General features: G+C 41.5%; 1 protein-coding gene across 2 annotated transcripts in view; it reads right to left on the reverse strand.

Moving 5' to 3' along the window:
* CSNK1G2 (casein kinase 1 gamma 2) overlaps nt 1–21,135 on the reverse strand; it is a 103,051-nt gene that overhangs the window by 9,585 nt on the left and 72,331 nt on the right. The window contains exons 3-4 of one of the 2 annotated variants that reach the window (XM_044672116.1): nt 2,507–2,547; nt 351–420 (exon numbers count right to left, since the gene is read on the reverse strand). In XM_044672116.1, coding sequence (XP_044528051.1) covers nt 351–420; nt 2,507–2,547 — 111 coding nt within the window. Of the gene's footprint in view, nt 1–218; nt 421–2,506; nt 2,548–21,135 lie in introns of both variants that reach the window. The other variant, XM_044672108.1, reaches the window with a different exon arrangement.

The following is a 21,135-nucleotide window of genomic DNA, read 5'->3' on the forward strand; positions in this document are numbered from 1 at the left end:
CCAACATCTCATGAGTTACCCCTTCTTACTCTTGTATTTGGTTTGTAAAAAAACTTGGAATCTAGTAAGAGGTAGTCATTGTCCTTAGTCCAGATAGCAGCCTAGGCAAAAAGACTTGGGACGCCAAACCTGACTTATCAAAGCTGGAAAGGATCTTAGGGATTATAGTCTAACTCTATCACTGAAAGTGGGAAACAAACAAGAGACAAAAGACTCACCCAAGATCATATAGGTGTGCTGGGATTGCTCACTCAATCTCTTGCCTCTCAGACTAGAATATTGCCTCTTCAATACCGTCATTGATTCCCCTGGTACCTGTGAGAATTCTGTCTCAGAGTTCACAATCTTACCTGTATTGCCCAGTTGTTTGTAAAACCGGTATTCCAAATGTAGTTGTGGGGCTCTGGACTTTATAGGTTCCTTTAGAGGGGAGGGATAGGAGGAGAAAAAGAACAAGATGCAGAAACAGCAATTAATGAAATGGATGGGTCTGACTGCATCTTTTACCAGGAAGACTGGTTCTTACTCTGGTCTAGAGCATCTCAACTTGCCACCATCACTCAGGTCAGAATAAAAATCCTGTACATATCCACAGTATGATATAGTCACAATGAGTCTGGTCACTGGCATCTTGGATTCAAGAAATCCAATGGAAGAAGCAAAGAGGTTAGCTTTCAGGGTAGCCTGGATCCAGTGAGACTCTCAAGAAGGTAACTCCATTAAAAACCCATTTAATGAAGGGGAGAACTTACAAAAGGGTTGGGGCCAATAGGGGATCTCTGATTTCTGGCACTTGCATCTGCCTCTAAGCAATGGGCAGGACCACCTGCTGATCTCCTCCCATTCCAACTCCATAGAAATGGTTCTCCTAATCCCTTGCTGCCAAAGCCTGAACTTATGGCAGAGGTTCTATCTTTGGGATGTAGTTGCCTAGGGCCAATGGTCCAGGATGTGCCAAGGGAATGGAGTAGAACTCATGGCCTTGGTCCTATTTGTGAAGGTCACTAAACATTAATGTAAACTAATTTCTCAGACAGATCTGAGATATAAAATTGTCTCTACTTGCCACCATGGGTTTTAGAACTTTTCTTGACGCACAACAAAAGAGAAAGAGTTCTGGGTTCTAATACTGGTTCTGTCAATGAAATGCAGTGTGTTGGACTTGATGAGCTTTAAGATCTTGGGCCTAAAATTTTATGATTTTCCAACCTATGGGCCTTTCCCATTTCAGATATTCTGTGTTCTGACATTCCATGTTCTCTGGTCTCTTCCAAGTCTGGCATTCTATTTTTCAGGACCCAAAACCTCCATGAAGTCATGGAGGGGATTCATTCTGCTCAAAGTCCCAAAATGAGTCTAAACCCTGACCCTGGCCAACTGACAAATGTGTGCTATGAGTCACAAGAAGGTCTAGGTGAGGGAATACAGATGAGGAGAGAGAGAAAGAGAAAGTCCTCCATTAAAGGAAAATGCTTTCTCTCCCCGACAAAAAACCAGGGGTCTAGTGGGCAAAAGACAGATTCATGGGATGCTGAAAGTTACAAATGACAGCGAGGATACTTCCTCAAAGATCACAGGATTTAAAACTAGAAGAGATCAGTGCAGCTCTGATAATAGTTTATGGCTCCAAAACAGCAGAGGTAAGATTTGAACTTAGGGTATCTAACTCCAGATCCAATGTTCTTGTTTGTTTTATCTCTGATTCCAAACAAAGGCATCCTCAGTGCACACACACGAGCCTTTGTGGTTGGCTGAGGCAAGCCCAGGAAGCTCCTAAGTGGACAGAAACCCCTGTGGTGGCAGGAGTCTGCTGATGGAGCTCATCAAAGTAGGGGGTGGGCATATATTCCACTCTTGTCACTGAACCTCCCCATACCTCTAGAAAGCCAGCTTTTATACTTCTCAATATCTAGGCCTGCAGGGGGAAGATCCTAGGGCCTATAGAGGAGGTCACTTGAGCCCTCATGTTTGGCGGGGGGTGGGGTGGGGGTGGGGGGCCCAAACTCAACTGTTGCTTGAGCAGCAAAATATCCCTGTCCACTAAACTCTCACTAAGCCAAATGACCTTATTATTCCAGCTTAGATACAATTCTAGGAAGGTTTTATAGTTCTGGTTCAACAGCTCTCAGTTTTACCTATTTCAGAGACCTTTCCTAACTGGTCCAGCCCATGGTGTACTCTCCCGCAGATACCCATCATACTTAATGTGCTTTGTTCTTGGAGCTGATAAGACTACACTGTCTTTTGTGTAATGCTAGAGTTGGATTTTTTTTAGCCCCTTTCTGAGATTTCGTTTATTCCCTTTTCCCCATGTGGGACTGGATGAATTGAATAAAAATTCTAGAAGGTCAGAATTTAGCAAATTCATGTTGTTTCTGTAGTTTGAGATTGGGAGAAGATTTTGGGTTGGGAAGCCCCAGGGTCTAAACCAGCAATTTTTGGGAAAAAAAATTCAAAGTTGCCAAGAGACAAGGGGAGATTAGGGAAGCCAGGGCATAGAACTTACCAATTTGATAGCTACGTATTCATTTGTATAGAGATTCTTTCCTGAACAAAAGAGAAAGAAATGGTTAATTGTAAATATATGGTTGGCAAGAACTGCACAACCTGAGACACTCCATGTGGGAAATATAAGTAAAGTAATGGGGTCAATCAATCTTGACTTGGTTCTAATTCATACAACATTCAGTTTAAAATCAAAGCCTGGCAAACTTCCCCAACCACTGATCTCTTCTTCCATTGCATGGATCACTTTTTTCTTACGAAGACATTGAAGAACAATTTCAATGACTCTCCCTCTTGCCTCCATCCCCCTCCTCTCTTTGGCACAACAACAGTTCATTTATAAAGCTCTTTGGGGCTTACAAAATGCTTTCCTCACCAAGCCCTTCTGCAATAGGGATAAACATGAATCCTCCATTTTACAGGGAGGAAACTGAGGTTCAGAAGGATGAAGTGATATGCCTCTGGGAACAAAGCTAAGAAGCCACAGTCTTCTGGCCTCAGGCCCAGAACCCTTTCTACTCTAAAGCCTTCTCTAGCAATTAGTCCAAGATGTCTCCCCCACCAACCCCAGGTGGCACTACTCCACACCTTTCAAGCTTAATTCCATATTCCTCTCCTCCAGATCCTGGAATCACTGAAGCCTCCTTCCCAGAGCTTGGTCTGTGTCTCCTTCTCCTCTCCTCTTCAAGTGGAATTCTTAGACAGCCCAACTCAAAGGTCATCCTTTAAAGGTACCATCCTTCTCCTGCACTCAACCTTGGCCAATGCTGGCTTCACCAAGTGCTTCGTTTTTCATTGACCACATAAGGACATCTATCATAGCTGGTTGGCTGTGCATCACCCCTCTTCTAGACTACAAATTCCATAAGGAATGGGATTATGGCTAGCTCTGCACAACCAGTTTAATGTTTGTTGAATCAATACTGCATTTCAGAAAACTCAGAGGCACATACATGCACAGCCTCTCCCTTCTGGGGAAGAAAGCAGGGGATGAATGTGAGTAGCGCTAATGAAGGTTAGAAGTGAGAGCATACTCAGAGAAGAACAGGCCCTGACTGCAACTGGTTGGCCAAGCCTCAGTCAATCTCTAAATGGGGCAGATGAGGAACCCTGGTGGCTCTACACAGGCTAGAGTAGTGAAGTACCTTAGTACCATTTAGTCCATTTTGGTAAATGTCAGTTCCTTGAGGAAAAGATATGGCTTTTTTGGGGGGGGTTGGGGGGGGGGGGAAGAGGCATGGCTCCTCTGTATCCCTAGAACTTAGTACAATGCCTAAGACAGTATTTGTTGAAATGAATTCTTCCCTCTACATTATACAAAGGAGGAAACAAATCTAGAGGGAGACTGAGACTTGTCCCACTAAATAAGTTGCCAAGCTGGAATCTGAACCCCAATGTTCTGTCTTCAAGTTGTGTTCTCTCCTTGTACCACACCTGTATCTTCTGAATATTGTCAGATATGACATAGAGCAGGTAATCAAGCTGGGAGGACATTCTTATTTGCTGTTAATGGAGCCTTTCCAAAGTGAAACAAGTAATCACCCACCTTGTAATTCCCCCAAATGGGCATTTCCCAGGGAGCCAGCTTCTGGTACAGGAGGGAGGGTGCCTAAGGTCAAAGCTTTCCCCTAGGTGTTAGGGGACTGAAAAAAGGTCTCCCTTCTCAGGTCATAGTTTGTTTGTTTTTTTTTAATCCATAAAATGGGAATAATATAGCCTACTTTAAAACTCCCATAGCTATTGTAGGAGAGATTTGTAAATGGTAAAGTGAGAGAGGAAGAAATGGGAGCCTGTCCCCATCATTACCCTTCCCTACCTCATTCTGGCAAAATGTAAGCAAGGCCTTGTTCCTGGCCAGGCAGCTCATCTGGGGATGACTAGGGAATGGCAACTTCTCCCCAGGGAGAAGAAACTTCAGCTATCCCCAAATGTAGCTAACTCCTCCCTCTAAAAAGTTGATCTCTTTGAAAAGAAAATTCTCTCCACACTCAAAACTACTCTAAGATTCTAACAGCTTCTATTCTCGCAAGTCTGGCCTACATTCTTCCTGTGCCAGAGCTTGGCTCATGCTGTCCCCCTTGCCTTGAATGCATTTCCCCAATTTTCTCTCCCACTCTCCATTACCATCTGCTTAAGTTTCTCCTTTCCTTGGAAGGACCAGCCCAGATGCCACCTTCTCTATTAAGTTTCTGTCGTATCCCCAACTGAAGTGGTTTTCTCCATCCCTCAATTTCCTTAAATTTTGTCCTTGTCACATTCTATCTTGTATCCTGATTAGTTTTGGATAGCAAGGCATATGTGGCTTTTTATCTTTACCTCACAAGCCCAGAGCTTTCTGTACAGTAAATACATTTCTGCTGACTATTAACACCAATTATGTGTTGCACTAAGGATTTTGCCTAGCAAGAACTGGGGGAAAAGTGGGACTTATAGTCAGACCTACATGGGATAGATAGTGGGATCCCCAGAGCCCTGTCCAGGACCATCCCAGTCTGTCTACTGGAAAAAGTGAGACCTTCAAAACTAGGTTTCAGGCTCAGGGTAGGGAAACAGCAATGGGAAAGACAGACTGCTCACCCCCCCCCCCCCCACGATATATGCATCATCAAGGCTCAGGAATTTTAGAGAGACAAGGGCTAAAGAATGTCAGACCTCAGTATCAAGGACAGAGCTCCTATAGGATTCTTGTTCATTCAACAACTATCTGAGCTTTAGAAAAGTATGTCGTTTGTCCTAAAACATACAGGAAAGGGGACCAGAATTTGGGAAGCACATTCTCAGGATAGTATCCAACCTGGAGGAACATCAGATTGATAATGGGATGGATAAGCCTCTGCTAGGCCCAAGGAATACAAATACTCTTGTACCCTCCTCAAGGGGCTTCCACTCAACTAAGGAGCTATTCCTGGATATTCTTAGATCTGAATACCTGTCACCTGGAAGAACAATTATAGCCTGATTTTGGCCCTACAAAGCAGGTTTGGAGCAAAGGAGAGACTTTGGTTTTGATGTAAGGAAAAAAACTTCTTAAAAATAATGAACTCTTGCCCAACCCTGGAAGTTTCCACTGGAGGCTAGAGACTTTTCAGGAATTCATGCCTATTTAGGGAGGGGCTGGATTTCATATTGTCTGAGGGGATTTCTGGCCTAGATCTTTGAGGAGGGAGGTAAATAGTAAGTTGAATTCAAGTAGGTGTCCAGTTTTAATAGGCTTTACAATGAGGAAGTTTCTCTCTATCCTACTCCCCAGTTTATTCCTGGCCATATATCACTTTGAGGAGGTAAATAAATATAATCAAGTCCAAGGGAAAAGAGAGGGGGAAAAGACTGTTCCTCTCGGTTAGGGAGGACAACTATCAAGGTTATCAATGGTCTTAGGCAATGGGAGCAACAAGTACCAGCTTTTTATAAGGGGCTCCAAACTCTGTCATTTGCCTTTATGTTGAAGTTGTTGCAAGTATGTGTCCAAGAAGAGAAAAGAGGCCAGAGTATTATGGACAAAAGTTCTTGACCCACTGGGAGCCCATGTTCCAAGAACTCTCTCCTGGAATAATAGCAAATGTGGTATAACCTAGAGAGCACCCTGGTCTGGGAGGCAAGATATTGATGTTCCAATGTCTCAGCTCTGCCATCACTTGGCTAAGCAAGAGATTTCCCATCTCTGGGCTTTTTTTCCTCTTTATTTTCCGTCTTACTGAATTCTTTTTGTAGGGCCACTGAATGGACTCTGAAAAGCAGAAAGTATATAGCATACTAAATGGTTCATTCATTCATTCATTCATTCATCCATCCATCACATATTTGCTTCCATGTCTCAGACTTAAGCTCAGTTTGATGAGGTGAGGATGGGGTGGGAGGAACAGAGATGAATACAGTGCAAAAGAATTCTAGGTCTTGAGCTTGTTATTCAACAACTCCTTGACCATTGTAAAGATTCCTTTCCTGGACTGTACTACTCCCTACCAAGGTGGGCTCAGCCCTAAAGCAGATACTCTGTGCACCCAAAAGTAGGGACCCATGTGTGCTGGGGTAAGTGGGTATTGTGAGTCATCCATGCCCACAGGGAACACTGTTTAGGGCTGAAGGAATAAAGGAAGTAGCAGGCTGAAACATTTCCTATGTTTTCCCATTTCTGTACTTTGGAATGCCCTACTTTGGCCTAGTGAGATCCTCAAGGCCTTGCTCAATAAGCGTTTCTTCCTCAAAGTAAGCCCTCTTTGATTGCGTCTCACCCCAACTTATAGCTCATCACAGCCCTTTGCTACATTTACCTATATCATATTTATACTTATATAGCCATGCCTTCTCTCCCACTAGACTTATTAAATCCTTGAAAGCAAGGATGATGTATCACCACTCAAGTCTCTCTACCCCATTACATATCATTGAATGAATATTTGCTAGCCTGAGAATGTAGACGTGGGGGAGAAGAGTGATGGGGATACTGTTATGTGTTAAGGAATAAATGAGATCTGGGGGCTGGAACCAAGCTAAGAGCAGAAATCTGTAATGGTATGGAATCAAGTGGTAGCATATACACAGAAGTGAATAGGCTATGAAGCTAAGCAATTAAAAACAAGCTCAGGATGAGACTGAGACCCCCAGACCGACCATGGAATAGGAAGAAAGCTATTAGGGCACCAGAAATTGCACTGAGAAAGTAAGGGCAGTATGCTTTGGCAATTTCTTTCCAGCTTCCTGCCTGGGAAGGAAGCAGGCTCTATAGCACAATGTGTTAGAAACAACACTAGCATGGACATAAATTGCCTGAGGTGCCAATCTGACTCCACATGTGACTTTTGGCCAAATCACTTCCCCTCTTGGGGCCTCAGTTTCCTCTGCCAAACAAGGTGACTAAATGGTAGGTAGCCTCTAAAGACCCCTTTCCAGCCCTATATCCTATTTTTGGTGTCATGGTTTATTAGCCAAGTGGGAGGGGGATCTTGAAGAGGGTTGAGGTGCCAAGTACCTGAGTTCTTGGGAGGCCTAGTGGGCAGAGCTATGGGTCTGGACTCAGGAGACCCATCTCTTACTAGGTATAGGTATTTCCTCATATGCAAGTCAAAATCTCTCAAAACTTTAGTTTTTTTTAATATGTTAAAAAAAAGTCCAATAGTTCACAAGGCAATGTTGTGAACAACATGATTTATAAGCTTCAAGGGCCAGGTGAATGAGCAATTCTTATTAGTCTTTGGACCACCATTCATCTGGTGATTTTCCAAAGTCTGCCACTTTGGAATAGGATAAGAAAAGCTAATCAATCACAAGTCTTTTAATGAAAAAAACTTGTATAATACTTGGAATCAAGACCATGTCTGCCTATGCCTATCCTCCCTTAGTGTTTCTTGGTAGTAGATGGATGCCATCTTGGTGGACACCTTTTAAAAAGTGTATTCAGAATATGGCCTATCCAGTAGTCTTGACAGAACTGTTGGATTCAAAAAGGAGGTTATATGTTTGGATCTCCAACAGGGAGAAAAATGTATACATGGGTGGGTCTGAGGGGCAAAAAAATTTAAAAAGACAACTTGGGCAGATCATCTAATGAGTTCTTCAAGAATGGAGGCAACGTCAATGATTAAAAGAATGGTCATGAAATGAATAAAATGAATCATGCATTACAACTGCTTTAAGCCCCAGAGAAGATTGGCTGATGTTTATGGATGTGAGATGTTGCATTCCATTAAAACACTGTTCACGTTTTTGTTTAACTGATTTCCTTTTCTTTGGAACAAATCCAGAAATTATGTTTTAAAAATAGGTACTAATGTACAACTAAGTAGCACAGCAGATAGAGAGCCAGAGCTGGTGCCAAGAGCCCCTAGACACAAATCAGGCCTGAGACATTTCCTAGATGTGTGACCTTGGGCAAGTCACTTAACTCCAATTGCCTAGCCTTTGCTGCTCTCTCTGTTAGTCTAATTCTTAGAATTAATGCTAAGACAAAGGGCATGGGTTTTAACAAAAGATAAGAACAGAAAAAATAGGTGGTAAAAAGGAACCCCTAATTATCTCCAAAGGGGGCTATGTCACATTAAGTCAGTCATACTCTTTAGCCCAAGGTTCTTATGAAAGATGGCAAAGTATTTCTCAGAACTCTCTCCAAGAACCATTAAAGCAAAGCTGTTAAGTTTGGGGAGTGAACTCTTGGCCTCACAACCTCCTTTACCCTGACCCAGTGTCTGGACTCCTCTCCTTCTAGAATATGGCATAGATGTACGGTATCCTAGGGAAGAGATGTGGGCAGAAAGCCCATGGGACTGTCCCCACCTTTGTTTCTGAGGTCCTCCTCTCAGAGGGCAGTAAAGATCATGCCATCTGGCTGTGGGGGTGGTGCTAAATTTTCTAGGATATGAGGCCAGAAACCCTGCAGGACCAGCTGCCCCACGCTTCACAGGACAGCAAGATAATCAGTGTTGGAACTGCTACTTTAATTTAAGCCTTTCTTTGTCTGTCCTTCTCCCTGTCTTTGTGTGGCAGTGGCAACAAGTTCAGAAGGACCCTTGGAGTCAAGGGTGAATAAAGCTCTGGGGAGGTTGGTCGGCACAGGGAAAGCAAGATCTAAGGCTGACAGCTTTCTGCACAGAGTATAAATACACAGGCTTAATCAGTGTCAATTTGACACACCTTCCAGAAGTAAATAAGTTGAGGAGAAGTCTAGGGGTCTGGATAGGGCTCCAAACCAAGAAACTACCAAGAAGTTTAAAGGAAGGAGGGAGAGAATAAGTTATTTTCATAAAGAATAGAACCTCAGATTTGTAAGAGACCTCATATCTGAGCAGAAATCTACTCTACTGTAACATTCTAGACAAGAGGTCACCTAATATCTGCTTAAAGCCCAGTGACTGAAAAGATATTTTCCAGGCCACCCAGTCACAGATGGAATATTAGGCACCATTCAATTTCCTCATTTTACAGATGCTGAAAATGAATCTCAAGAAGGTTAGAGGACTTGCAGCAGCCACACAGGTAGTGTCAGAATTAAGATCTGAACCAAGGTTCCAAGGTTCTCTGCTACTGGACAGCTTTTCCCCTTATGGCACATTGTCTGCTACCCATTCTACCTTCCCTCCCCCTTTTGCCCTCTGGAACTCTCCAGGTCCAGTGTCTAAAGACTCTAATCTCATTCTAAAGCTTCTCTTCAGTTTAAGCATTCCCAGTTTCTAGAAAATGACAGATGGCAGTCTCTTCTCCATCTTAGTCTACCTGTTCTGGCCATATTCCAGGTTCTCAATTATGGAACCGGAGCTAAACATAATACTACCAGGAGGATCTGGGTAAGGTTGAAAACAATGCAACTAAGTCCACCTTCCAGATATACAGAACATGTGGACTTGGAGCCTGAAGACTCAGATTCAAAACCTAACTCTGAGATAAATACCAACCTTTCTACTTGCTTTATCACACTGTGAACAAGTCTCACATCCCACAGATCTGGTTTCATCATTCATAGAGTGATAGGGTAGGTTCCTGTGCCCCCACAAGAGAAGGAATTGATGGGAGTGGGAAAGAGGCCTCACCTGGCCACTTGTCAGTTATATGCTCCCAACAGTATGAGGTTAACTAGATAATGGAGGTGAGGAATGCCTCTGGTTCATGATAGGGCCCCTGGATGGGGCTTATCCCCAGATAAGCAAGAGAGAATTTCCCTTCTTGAGACTTCTCAGCACACTGGCAATGCAAAGGACAAGAGGAGCATTAGGTTAGGGAAGGGTAGAGACACTGTAGTTGGGGGAATCATGGAATCCTAGAAAGAATATTGAATTTAGAGCCTTTCTGAAACCTGGATTGAAAACCTGACTGATATTACCTGCATAAACCTGAGCAAATCACTAAAGCCATCAAAGCCTCAGTTTTCTCATCTGTCAAGCTTTTCTAGCTCTAAATGCTAAGAGACTGGTATATCTTCCTGAGATACACCAATTCAGAGAAATGAGATAAGGAAAGTTTCAATGAAAATAATGGATCCTAGCTAGGGTTCCTGGGGAGGGCAAAGCCATGAGTCTACAGTAAGACATGAAAAAGATGAAATTCAATTAATGAAGGCTTTGATGAAGATTGGATTGGACATAACAGACAACTACAGGTTTTGATGCAGACAAAGGGACAAGAAGATTCACTAAGAGATAGATGGAAGATGCAGGAGTACTTATAGAGAAAGTACTGAGTGCCAACTCTTGAGAAGACTTCAGTTTCCCAGAGCCATAAAACAAGACTAGCACCCCCTTCCCCCACCCAGTGACTGTCATATAATCAATGAATCTCAAAGCTGGATAGTGGGTCTTTCCCCTACCCCATGTGAAATGGAATATCCCCTAAAGGTTCACTAACAACGGATGAGCCAACTAGTTTGTCCTTGGAGACCTCCAAAGATGAAGAGCTCACCATCTTTCTACCCACATTCCACACTGAGACAGTTCAAATTATCAAAATCTGCCCCTCTGTAACTTCTCTCCACTGTTCTAAGCCTAGCCCTCAGAGGATAAATGGAACAAGCCTAATTGGGAAGGCGCTGGAATATGGGGAGGGGGCTGAAGGGACCCCTGGGGCACATCCTGGGGCTCTTCCCGGACTGGCCAGTCGGGAGGTGGAGGCAGATATGGCTTGAGAGCCATACATTGCCACCTCCTGCTCTAGGGTATACTTTTCAACCACTGAGAAATTTCAGAAGCCCTATGTGTATGAAAATAAATGTGCCATTTGCCCCAATCTCCATCTCCCAGTTTCAAACCAGTAAGTATTAAGTGGCCACCCTGTGCTGAAATTAAAAAATGTAAAGACAAGGGTCCTTGGAGAAGACTCACTCAAGGAAGGAAGAAAACACAGAAATCTCAAACTCTCCTTCGAGGTAATCTTTATGGACAGCCCTGGCATCGAGAGCAGTCAAGAAATTAGTTCAGGAATCACAAAGCTCAGTGACTCTCCAGAAGAGCTCAGAGTAGGCAGTGTGGTAGGGAGAACTTGTGAAGCTCAACAAGAGAGACTCTTGCCCCCTTTTCCCAGGGAGTCAGGATGTGGCATTCGACTAAAGAAAGCTCTGGTTTGATCATCAGCCCCAGAGCTCCAAGAGTCATGCATTTATGGAGGTCAATACTAAGCAAAAACAACTCCTGTCCTCTGGGCAGGATTTCAGAAAGGGCTTATTAAATTATTTGGGGGGCGGATAAAAGGTGCTGGTTTATACTTAACAGACTACCAGGGCGCCTCTTGCCTACCACCATCTCTTCACCCCTAGTCACTTGTACTATCTTGGTATTTATGCATGTGTGCTATTTCTCACTCAATAGAAAGGAAGCCCCTGAAGGTTAGGGACTGTTTATATCCTTAGTACCTCATTCACAGGTAGCAGGTGCTTGCTTACTTAAAGGCTTGCTTGCTGAAGATGTAATTGATATGCTTGTACTAATTACCCATGGACCTAATAAAGTCAGCTGATAGCAGCCTGCCATTACAATGTCTGTGTATTGACTCCATGGCAAAGAGGAGGACATTGAGGGCTTCAGCCAAGGTAGCTGATTTGTCTAAAGTCACATAGCCAGTTTCAAATCTAAGATTCCAAACTAGGCTTCCCCCTCCCCCCACCTCCTCACTTATCAGACTACTACTTTATTCAATTAACCTATGCTAAACATGGCAAATGTTTTAAGTGAATACATAGAAAGTAAACAGAAATAAAGTCATAATGTATTCCAAGGCCAATGATTTGGGATCAGGAGTTTTTCTTTTCTTGTGTGTGTGCAGATAATAAGGGTGGTTAATGAAAGGCTCTCAAGGCAACTGAAAATTGACCTCTAAGACAAAGGAGGTGGAAGATGGCATTAAGAGCCTACTACATTGAGGAATGGCTGAACAAACTGTGGTATATGCGGGTGATGGAATACTATTGTGCTAAAAGGAATAATAAACTGGAGGAGTTCCAGGCGAACTGGAGAGACCTCCGGGAACTGATGCAGAGCGAAAGGAGCAGAGCCAAAAGAACATTGTACACAGAGACTGATATACTGTGGTAAAATTGAATGTAATGGGCTTCTGTACCAGCAGCACTGCAATGACCCAGGACAATTCTGAGGGATTCATGGTAAAGAACGCTACCCACATTCAGAGGAAGGACTGCAGGAGAGGAAACATATAAGAAAAGCAACTGCTTGAACGCATAGGTCGGGGCGGACATGATTGAGGGTGTGGACTCGAAACTACCACACCAATGCAACCACCAACAATTGGGAAATTGGTCTTGATCAAGGACACATGACAAAACCAGTGGAAAAGTGCGTCGGCCATGGGTGGGGGGAGTGCGGGGGGGTGAAGGGGAAAATAGGAGCATGAAACATGTAATCATGTTAAAAATGATTATTAATAAATGTTAAAAAAAAAAAAAAAAAAAAAGAGCCTACTACAGGGGGGCAGCTGGGTAGCTCAGTGGATTGAGAATCAGGCCTAGAGACGGGAGGTCCTAGGTTCAAATCCGGCCTCAGACACTTCCCAGCTGTGTGACCCTGGGCAGGTCACTTGACCCCTATTGCCCACCCTTACCACTTTTCCACAGAAGTTAAGGGTTTAAAAAAAAAGTAAAAAAAAATAAAATAAAATAAAGAAAGAGCCTACTACCAGGTATTTCTTGAACCCCTATTAAGTATGGCCCTGGGCTGGGCACTCCAAAAGACAGAAAGACAAGACATTGCCCCTGTCCAGCACGCTCTGAGAGGTGAGTGAGGAGAGGGCCACACATGCACATGGAATAATTAAGGCAAGGAAGTTAATTGATGCTCTGATCTCCAAGAGGAGCGCCAAAAATCAGAACTCATAGAACATCAGAAGAAGGAGGAGGGAGGCAGGGAAGGAGGGAAGGAAGGAGAGAGAAAGAGAGACAGTTAAGAAGCAGAACCAAGACTGGAACTTTAAGTGATCAGACTCTAAAACAGTTACTTTTTTATGTAATATCACAGCTGGGGAAAAAGGCTAACAAAGTTGGGAGGTAGGAAGAGGCACAGAGGATTCAGGGAAAAAACAAATAAAAGATATGTCGATGGTGAGAAGGGAAGAAGGCTAGGAACAAAGAATCTTTGAGCTGGACACCTTAAAGCACAAAATGATGTCAGAGCTGGGAGGTCCCTAAAGAGCTCTTAAAACACAGAACATCAATCCAACTTAACAAGCATTTGTTAAGGGCTGAATGACCACAGCCTAGGTACTGGAGATAGAACAACTAAAATTACTCACTGTTCTATGTAAATAGAAATGTAAGGCAGCTCACATTTACTAGAGTTATAAGTGCCCTTAGAACAAAGCACAAAAAAGAGCATCCCAGCTAGAAGGGACCCCCTGGAACTTAGACCTGACCTGCAATGCAATTTAGAACAAGAATGAAACACAGAGCCATAATGAACTCTACAGCCTAGAACATCAGACCTAGAAAATACCTTGAACACAGTTCTTGTCAGTGCAAGAACTTTGTGGGGATCTTCTCCAACATACTAGCCAGGAAATGAATACAATCAATGACATCTCTGACAAGTGATCATCTAGCTTCTACTTGAATCATCTCCAAAATCATGGAATTCTACTACAGCCCCCTGGTATGTCATTTCATTGCTAGAAAGAAAACTCTAGTATATGCTGAGCTAAAACCTAACTCCTTGATTTCCTTCTACTGCTGCCAATTCTCCCCCAAAAGTTATCAAACAAAACAATTCTTGATTATTCTCTCTGATCATAACCTTCAGCCATTACAAGACTGCAACCCTGTCCCCTCCAAGCTTTTCTTTCTTTTATTTTATCAATTACATGTAATAATAAATTTCCACATAATTTTCCAAAGTTACATGATCCAAACTGTTTCCCTCTCTCTTTTACCTCCCCTCCTCCTGGAGCTGGCAAGCAATTTGATCTGGGATATACATGTATTATGCAAACCATATTTCCATTTCGTTTACTTTTATAAGAGAATACTCATATAAAACCACCTGCCCAATAAAAACCTAAATAACCTAAGTGAAAAATCATATGTTTTGATAAGCATTCTGATTCCAACAGTTCTAACTCTGAACATAGAGAGCATTCTTTATCATATGTCCCTCAAAATAATCCTGCATTGCTGAGAGTAGCTAATTCTTTCTCAGCTCATCATCCACAATATTGCTATTACTGGGTATAATGTTCTCCTGGTTCAGGTAGGTCTTAGGAAAGGAGTAGATTGTGCAGAATTCACCAGAAGGAAAAGCAGTTGATAATTAACTCCCAACAAGCCCCAGCAACAGAATTCAGCTACTCTCAGCTCGTTCAGCACATAAATGTAGTGTCTTTTTTAGATATGTATGCTGCAAAATAGTCAACTCTCTAGTAGTGGAAATATCTAGCAGAGTTCAGGTAGACAAAAAGCTGTACAATTTTCTTGGCCTCGACCCAAAGAATGAAAATCCACCCTGCGATTTCTTACCTGAACTGATGGGCCTTGTTCAGATTAATCTTTTCAATGCTGATTCTACTGATACCGTCCTCAAATTCTCAAAATATACATAAATGTTGTAAATTATGTTAGCTATAGAGACAGTTAGATGAAACAATGGATCAGGCCCTGAGATAGAGTCAGGAAGACCTGAGTTTGAATCTGGCCATAGATACCTATCAGTTATGTGACCTTGAACAAGTCACTTAAATCTATTTGCCTCAGTTTACTCATCTCTAAAATTGAGATAATAATAGCACTTACCTCCCAGAGATGCTGTGAGGATCAAATGAGATAATAATTATAAAATATTCAACACAGTCCCTGGCACATAGAAAATGATCCATAAATGTTAACTATTATTATTATTAGCTATTACATACTAAAAGTATTAACAAGGGTCTTCTGGAAACAAGAATAATTATTTGGTCTACTATTTGTATAAACTAACAAAAAAAAACAAGGATAGAAAAGGTAGGTATAGAATGTTATCAATTCAAAAAAGTTATAAATAATGTAGTTCTTTTAAAATGGCTCTAAAAGTTACTGACCACTGGGCTAAGAAGAGTAGACTCTCTTCTTCACAGGCTAACTGTGAAACAGATCCTTATTTCAAAGAGTTCAGTGAAAGGGTTTGCAGTATCAAATGAACATTCTGCCAGATGATCCAATAGGGAGATAAGTTTGACTAAACGAGAAAAAATGATTCCAATAACAAAGAAAAATGGGAAATGTTTAAGATCAATACAGATGCCTAGGAAATTTACCTTAAAATTTATTTTTTTTTACATTTTAAATGTTGTCTCTTCTGTTTTTATAATACAAATAAATCTCCCTTTCTCCATTATCCCCAAACAATGAGCTATCCTTTATCCTTTAGAGAATAAGGTAGAAAAAACAATTCAACAAATCTAACAAAAACATCAACTTAATCTGATAATATCCACAATGTTGCCTACTCTCAGCCCCCTACCCTACTTCTAAAAGCAGTAGGGTACAAAGCTTTCACCAACTTGCATTTTTAAAGGTATGTTCATAAGATTGAATCAAAGGCAGTGAACTAAGGATAGATACACTATGGCTAAGTAAGAACAGCTCCAAGAGTGCTAACATTCAAAGTAATCCAAGTCTAACAAAGAATGTGAAGGCTCAAGTAGAACATTTAAAAAGTTCCACTGGAAGCAGATCAAAGAAGACCTGATGGTAGATGGAATGAAGGTAATAAGTAGCAGTGAGAAGGCCTGGGGTTCATAAGTTTTGGTAATGACCACATCTGTAAATTTGTGCACTTTACTTCCCCTTACCCTAGCCTCCATTTTTTCATCTGTAAAATACAGGGGGTGAACTTAATGATCTCTGAGGTCTTACTCAATTCTAAACCTAAGATATTCGATTCTTATTTTGCTTCTTTCTTTCTTTTTAAATAAGAATGATCTACAGGCAGGGAAGGAGAGGGCACCTCAAAAAGTCATCAGTCCTAAACAAGTGATATCCTGAGGTACTGAAAAAAAAAAAGGACAGGTATAATTGCTAACTATCACTGTTGGCCCTTTGATTTTATTTGTATACCCACTGCCCTTATACAGTGACTTACTGTGTAAATAAAAACTAATGTAAAGTAAAATAAGCAGAACCAGGAAAACAATAAACACAATTACAATGTAAAAAAAATAATCTCAAAATGGTATCAAATGATAACGACCAAGCTTGCTTCCAAAGGAAAGATGGGAGACTGTATTTGCCCTCTTTTCTTTGGAAAAGTGGGGAACCAGAAGTATTGCTGGTGTTGATTAGTTTTGTTGAATTGTTCTTTCCTCATTGGGGAGGGGGTTGGGGCAATTCTTTATTATAAGGGATGGCTCAACAGGTTGGGAAGGGATATATTTGGAAATTACACGTGAAAACAAAATTATATTAAATTTATACTTTTGGTTAAAAATTCAGTTTAAGATTTTCATGGGAAAGAAGGAACAATTTATTATGTTTGGCCCCTGAAGGCAGAGAGAAGACCAAAAAGGAGAAGTTATAGGGAAGCAATTTTGACTCATTAGGAGGAGGAGGAGGCACTTCTTAGCAATCTGAAATGTCCAACATATAAGGCTTGTTTCCAGAAGCAGTCTGTCTTTAGAGGCTGGATGACTACTTGTTAGGGACAATAGAAAGGGTATATATACTGCCTGCACTAGGTGAGAAACTGGGCAAGATGATTACTAAGACTCCTTTATGGCTTTGAAATTTGAAAATTCTAGGCTCTCAATATCTGCTGAATGCTTTTACTTCAAGAACCTATGATTTATTCAGTATAGAAAGTATCCTGCCACCCCATCCTATTACTTTATTGAAGGTTGTGGTGAGTGGCAAAGCTGGAAAACTCATCAACCTGTAGCCAGACTAGTGATAAAACTGCACAAGCATGGCAGTCCCTCAGACAACAAATACTCATTTTGTCCTGCCTGCTGGCTCTGCAACTTGGATGGACCTCCTAGAGCTTGGGCTACACGGGAAGGCCTTCAAGTATGATGAAACATTAGAGAAGGACATCATTAGTGAATATTTACTTTAACTTTTTTTTAAGCCTAATTGCTCCATTATTTATTTATTTACTTACTTTAGGTTTTTACTTTCAGGCTTAGAATTGGTTCCAAAACAGAAGAATGTTAAGGGCTAGGCATCTGGGGTTAAATGACTGCTTAGGATCACATAGCTAGGAAATATCTGAGGTCAAATTTGAACCCGGGCCCTTCCATCTCCTGGTCTAGCTCTCCAACCACTGAGCTACATAGCTGCCCTTCATTGCTTTATAATTGTAACTCTTTTTGTCTCTCATAATAACACCCATGAGCCCCCATGTAGGCCCCACCACAGGGCTCCAGGCCAAAGGGAATGGTGATATCATCTTCATAGCAGTTCTTTTGGCTGATTACGGAAAGGCAACAATTAAATTTGGCTTTGAGAGAGCAGAAGCCACAGCCTCTGGTTGAGAAAGTCTTAAGAGGGTGGGGTCCTTTGGATAAGCAAAGGCTTTTTGGCTGGAGGAAACACTTACTAGATGAGCCCAGTAGCTAATTTTGAAGATTAATAGCTACTTGGAAACACAGAACAAGATTTAAAAAAAAAATCTTTTAAAGTGGCTTTTGGTTAAGGGGTCCCAGTTTCCATTTGAATGAAAAAATCTAAATTAACCTCCAGCCCATTTTTACCCCGTCAAAAAATGCTCTCAATTTCTGAGAGCTGAATCTGGGCTGATGGCTGCTAAGAAAAGACAGACATGCTTCCCTGAGGACTGTACAAGATCATGGACATGGATTTAACAGAATGATCCAGGGCCTTAGGTTGATTAGGATTATCACTGAGAACTGAAGTGAGGTTAGGGACTGTGGGTTGTGGTCGAGTTCCACCAACACACTTTCGTATACACATAGAAAAAGAACTAGTCTGATTAGAGTTGATTACATACTATGAGCTTGCAAGTTCTGTATGAGATAACATGTGATATAGTGAAAAGAATGCTGGATTTGGTGTCAATAGGCCTGGATTCAAATCCTGCCTCAGCTACTTAATTAAATGTTACTCTGGGTAAATAACTTAACATCCCTGGAACCTTAGTATTCTAATTTGTAAAGTGACAGGGATAGACTGAGAGGAGCTTAGTTTCCTTTCAGCTCTAAATCAATAGTTTTGAAAAACTTTACCTTTTTACCTTTGTGGACTATCCATACATGCATCTCTGAAACTGACTGATAAAATTAAACTGGCAGGCTCAATTACTAGGTTTGGTTTGGTTCTTCCCAATACCCCATCCCTAGCACTAACATCCTTTGTTCTAAGGTTCCTCTCAGCTCTGATATCTATGACTATGTAGCAGGATAGGAAAATATATTCCTTCTCTCGATTTTTTTTTACTTGAGACTACACTGCTCTTTTAAGTTTTATATATGAAATAAGAAACTGAATGTTTTGCACACATGACTATGGGTGTACAGTAATCAAACTAATATAACTTCCTTAAAACAAAAAAAAAACTTAAATATTTCATAGATGCTAATGAAAAGTGATAGAAGCTGGCGACAGTCAGGAAGTTTAAATCAGAACTTAAATCTTGCTTAGCTCTGTGACCCTGGCCAAGTCCTTCAAACTCTCAAAGCCCTGAGTAACTCTAAAATTATGTTACAGACAAGCTGTTAACATGTATGAAGTTTCTACACCAGGATTTCCCCTATCAATGAAATTACAGATTCAGACTAAAAAGAGAAAGACTATATAGAATAATGAACCAGTTACCATATCTATCTTTTGCCTTTGTATTTATCTCTATTTGTGATGTGCAATTTAATGCCCCCAATCCTCCTCCAATCCACAATCCAGAATGACTCTAGCAGTCCAGATACGAAGCTCTCTGACTGAAGACAAGATTCTGCTACTTCCTGGACCATTTTTCAGTCAATCTGAAGCTAAAGTACCATAGGTACCAAAGAGAAGCTATTTAATGTATCTTTTAAAAACAAAAAAAGCTACAAAGTTCCTCTTGGCTCAGGTATCCAGGTAATTCTGTGGGGAGAACTAAACAGACAGAAAAACTTTTAGTTCACAAAGCAAACCCATAAAGTTTACAGATTCAGATACTCCATGTCTGTCTTGTTCCCACATCTGTCTTGTTCTCCCCTCAGTCTTTTTTCACATGAATTTCAACAACCTATCAGATGCCTTCAGCCAACCACCCACATGTTTGCTTCTAAAATGGATTCTCCTTTCAGGAGGCCATTACACTTTTCTGACCCCTAAAGACAGACTGAGAAAATCAGATTCACACATACATACGGTTATAGTTTCAGTAACCAACATGTTATTATTAAACATTCTGTGAAAGGCAGGCTTGAAATAGATCTTAGCTAGATTTCCTTTTTAAACCAAATCCTAGATACAAAAAGGTCAAAAGTTTGGGCCTAGAATAGACTCAAAAGCCATTTACAATCTAACCTCCTAATTTTATAGAGGAGGAAACTGAGGACCAGGGAGGTGAAGTGATATGCTAGAAGTCCCTCAAGTCCTGAAATGGTCTTTAAATCCAGACCTTCTGACTTCATATACAAGACTCAAATTACGTCCTGGGAGACTATTCATTCTTTTCCTGCTTGCAGAAAACAGATTAACTGGACATAAGTGACCCAAGACTGGTTTAAAAACCATAGGAAAGTCATTTGCTGTTTCTGGGACTCAGTTCCCTTGCTTGTAAAAGGGGTCAAATAAGATTTCTCCCAAGGCTACAATTCATAGCTCACAGTTTATGGGGCTTTGGAGTGTTGTAAGGGTCCTTAAAGACTAGTTAGCTCATTTATTTTAGAGATGGGAAAAACTCAGGTGATATCACTAACATGCTATTTTACCTTAGCCTTTTACCTTACCTTTTGGACTTAACTATTTTGATCCTTCTGGTCCATCGAATGGGATAACAGAAATGGAAATGGCTTTGAAAAGGAAGGTAAAAATTTAAGGGATCATTTACTATTATAACAATTTGACAGGGCTAAATTGATACTTCCTGCCATTACAATGGGTAGCTGTTTGTAATTTTAAAAAACTGGGAGTAAAGAATGAAATGTGTTACTCCTGGGCCTTCTCTGGCCTCTGCCATGATTGCCTCCTCTCTGATCCCTCAGAAGCACCCTGTGGCCAGTCAGGAAGAGACTGTTTTTGGCCATGATGGGTTCTCACTGATTTTGTGCGTCATATTCAATACTCTTTCCTCCAGATGGATCAAAGTTCACTCAGTGGTGAGTCACTCCCTCTCATTTGGCCTCTTGAAAAATGTTCATTTCATGGGCCAGAAGGGCTAATTGGTTCTGCAGCAGGAGGCTCAACCACCAGAGAGACCCACCTGTGCAGAAATAAGTTGGCATATGCTAGCCCACAAGCCCAGAGCTCACCTAACTCAAGGAAATGGGCATATTCAGTGAAGATAAAAGGGATGGAGGTATGGTCACAGAGCCCAAAGCACGTTATTCATAAACAACTGCAATGGCAGGAATCATTTTCAAGCAGCCAGGGTTTTTCCCCTCATTATTCTATTCCTTGAGGGAAAGGGGAGGGAGTGTAGAGCCTGTGAGTTCAGAGGTCCAAGTGGAAGTCTTTTCAGCTGTAGCCAGTGTGCAACCTGGTTAATGGCTAAACATTAGAAGGGTCTCTCA

The sequence above is a fragment of the Gracilinanus agilis genome, chromosome 1, assembly GCF_016433145.1.
Source record: "Gracilinanus agilis isolate LMUSP501 chromosome 1, AgileGrace, whole genome shotgun sequence".
NCBI lineage: Eukaryota > Metazoa > Chordata > Mammalia > Didelphimorphia > Didelphidae > Gracilinanus > Gracilinanus agilis.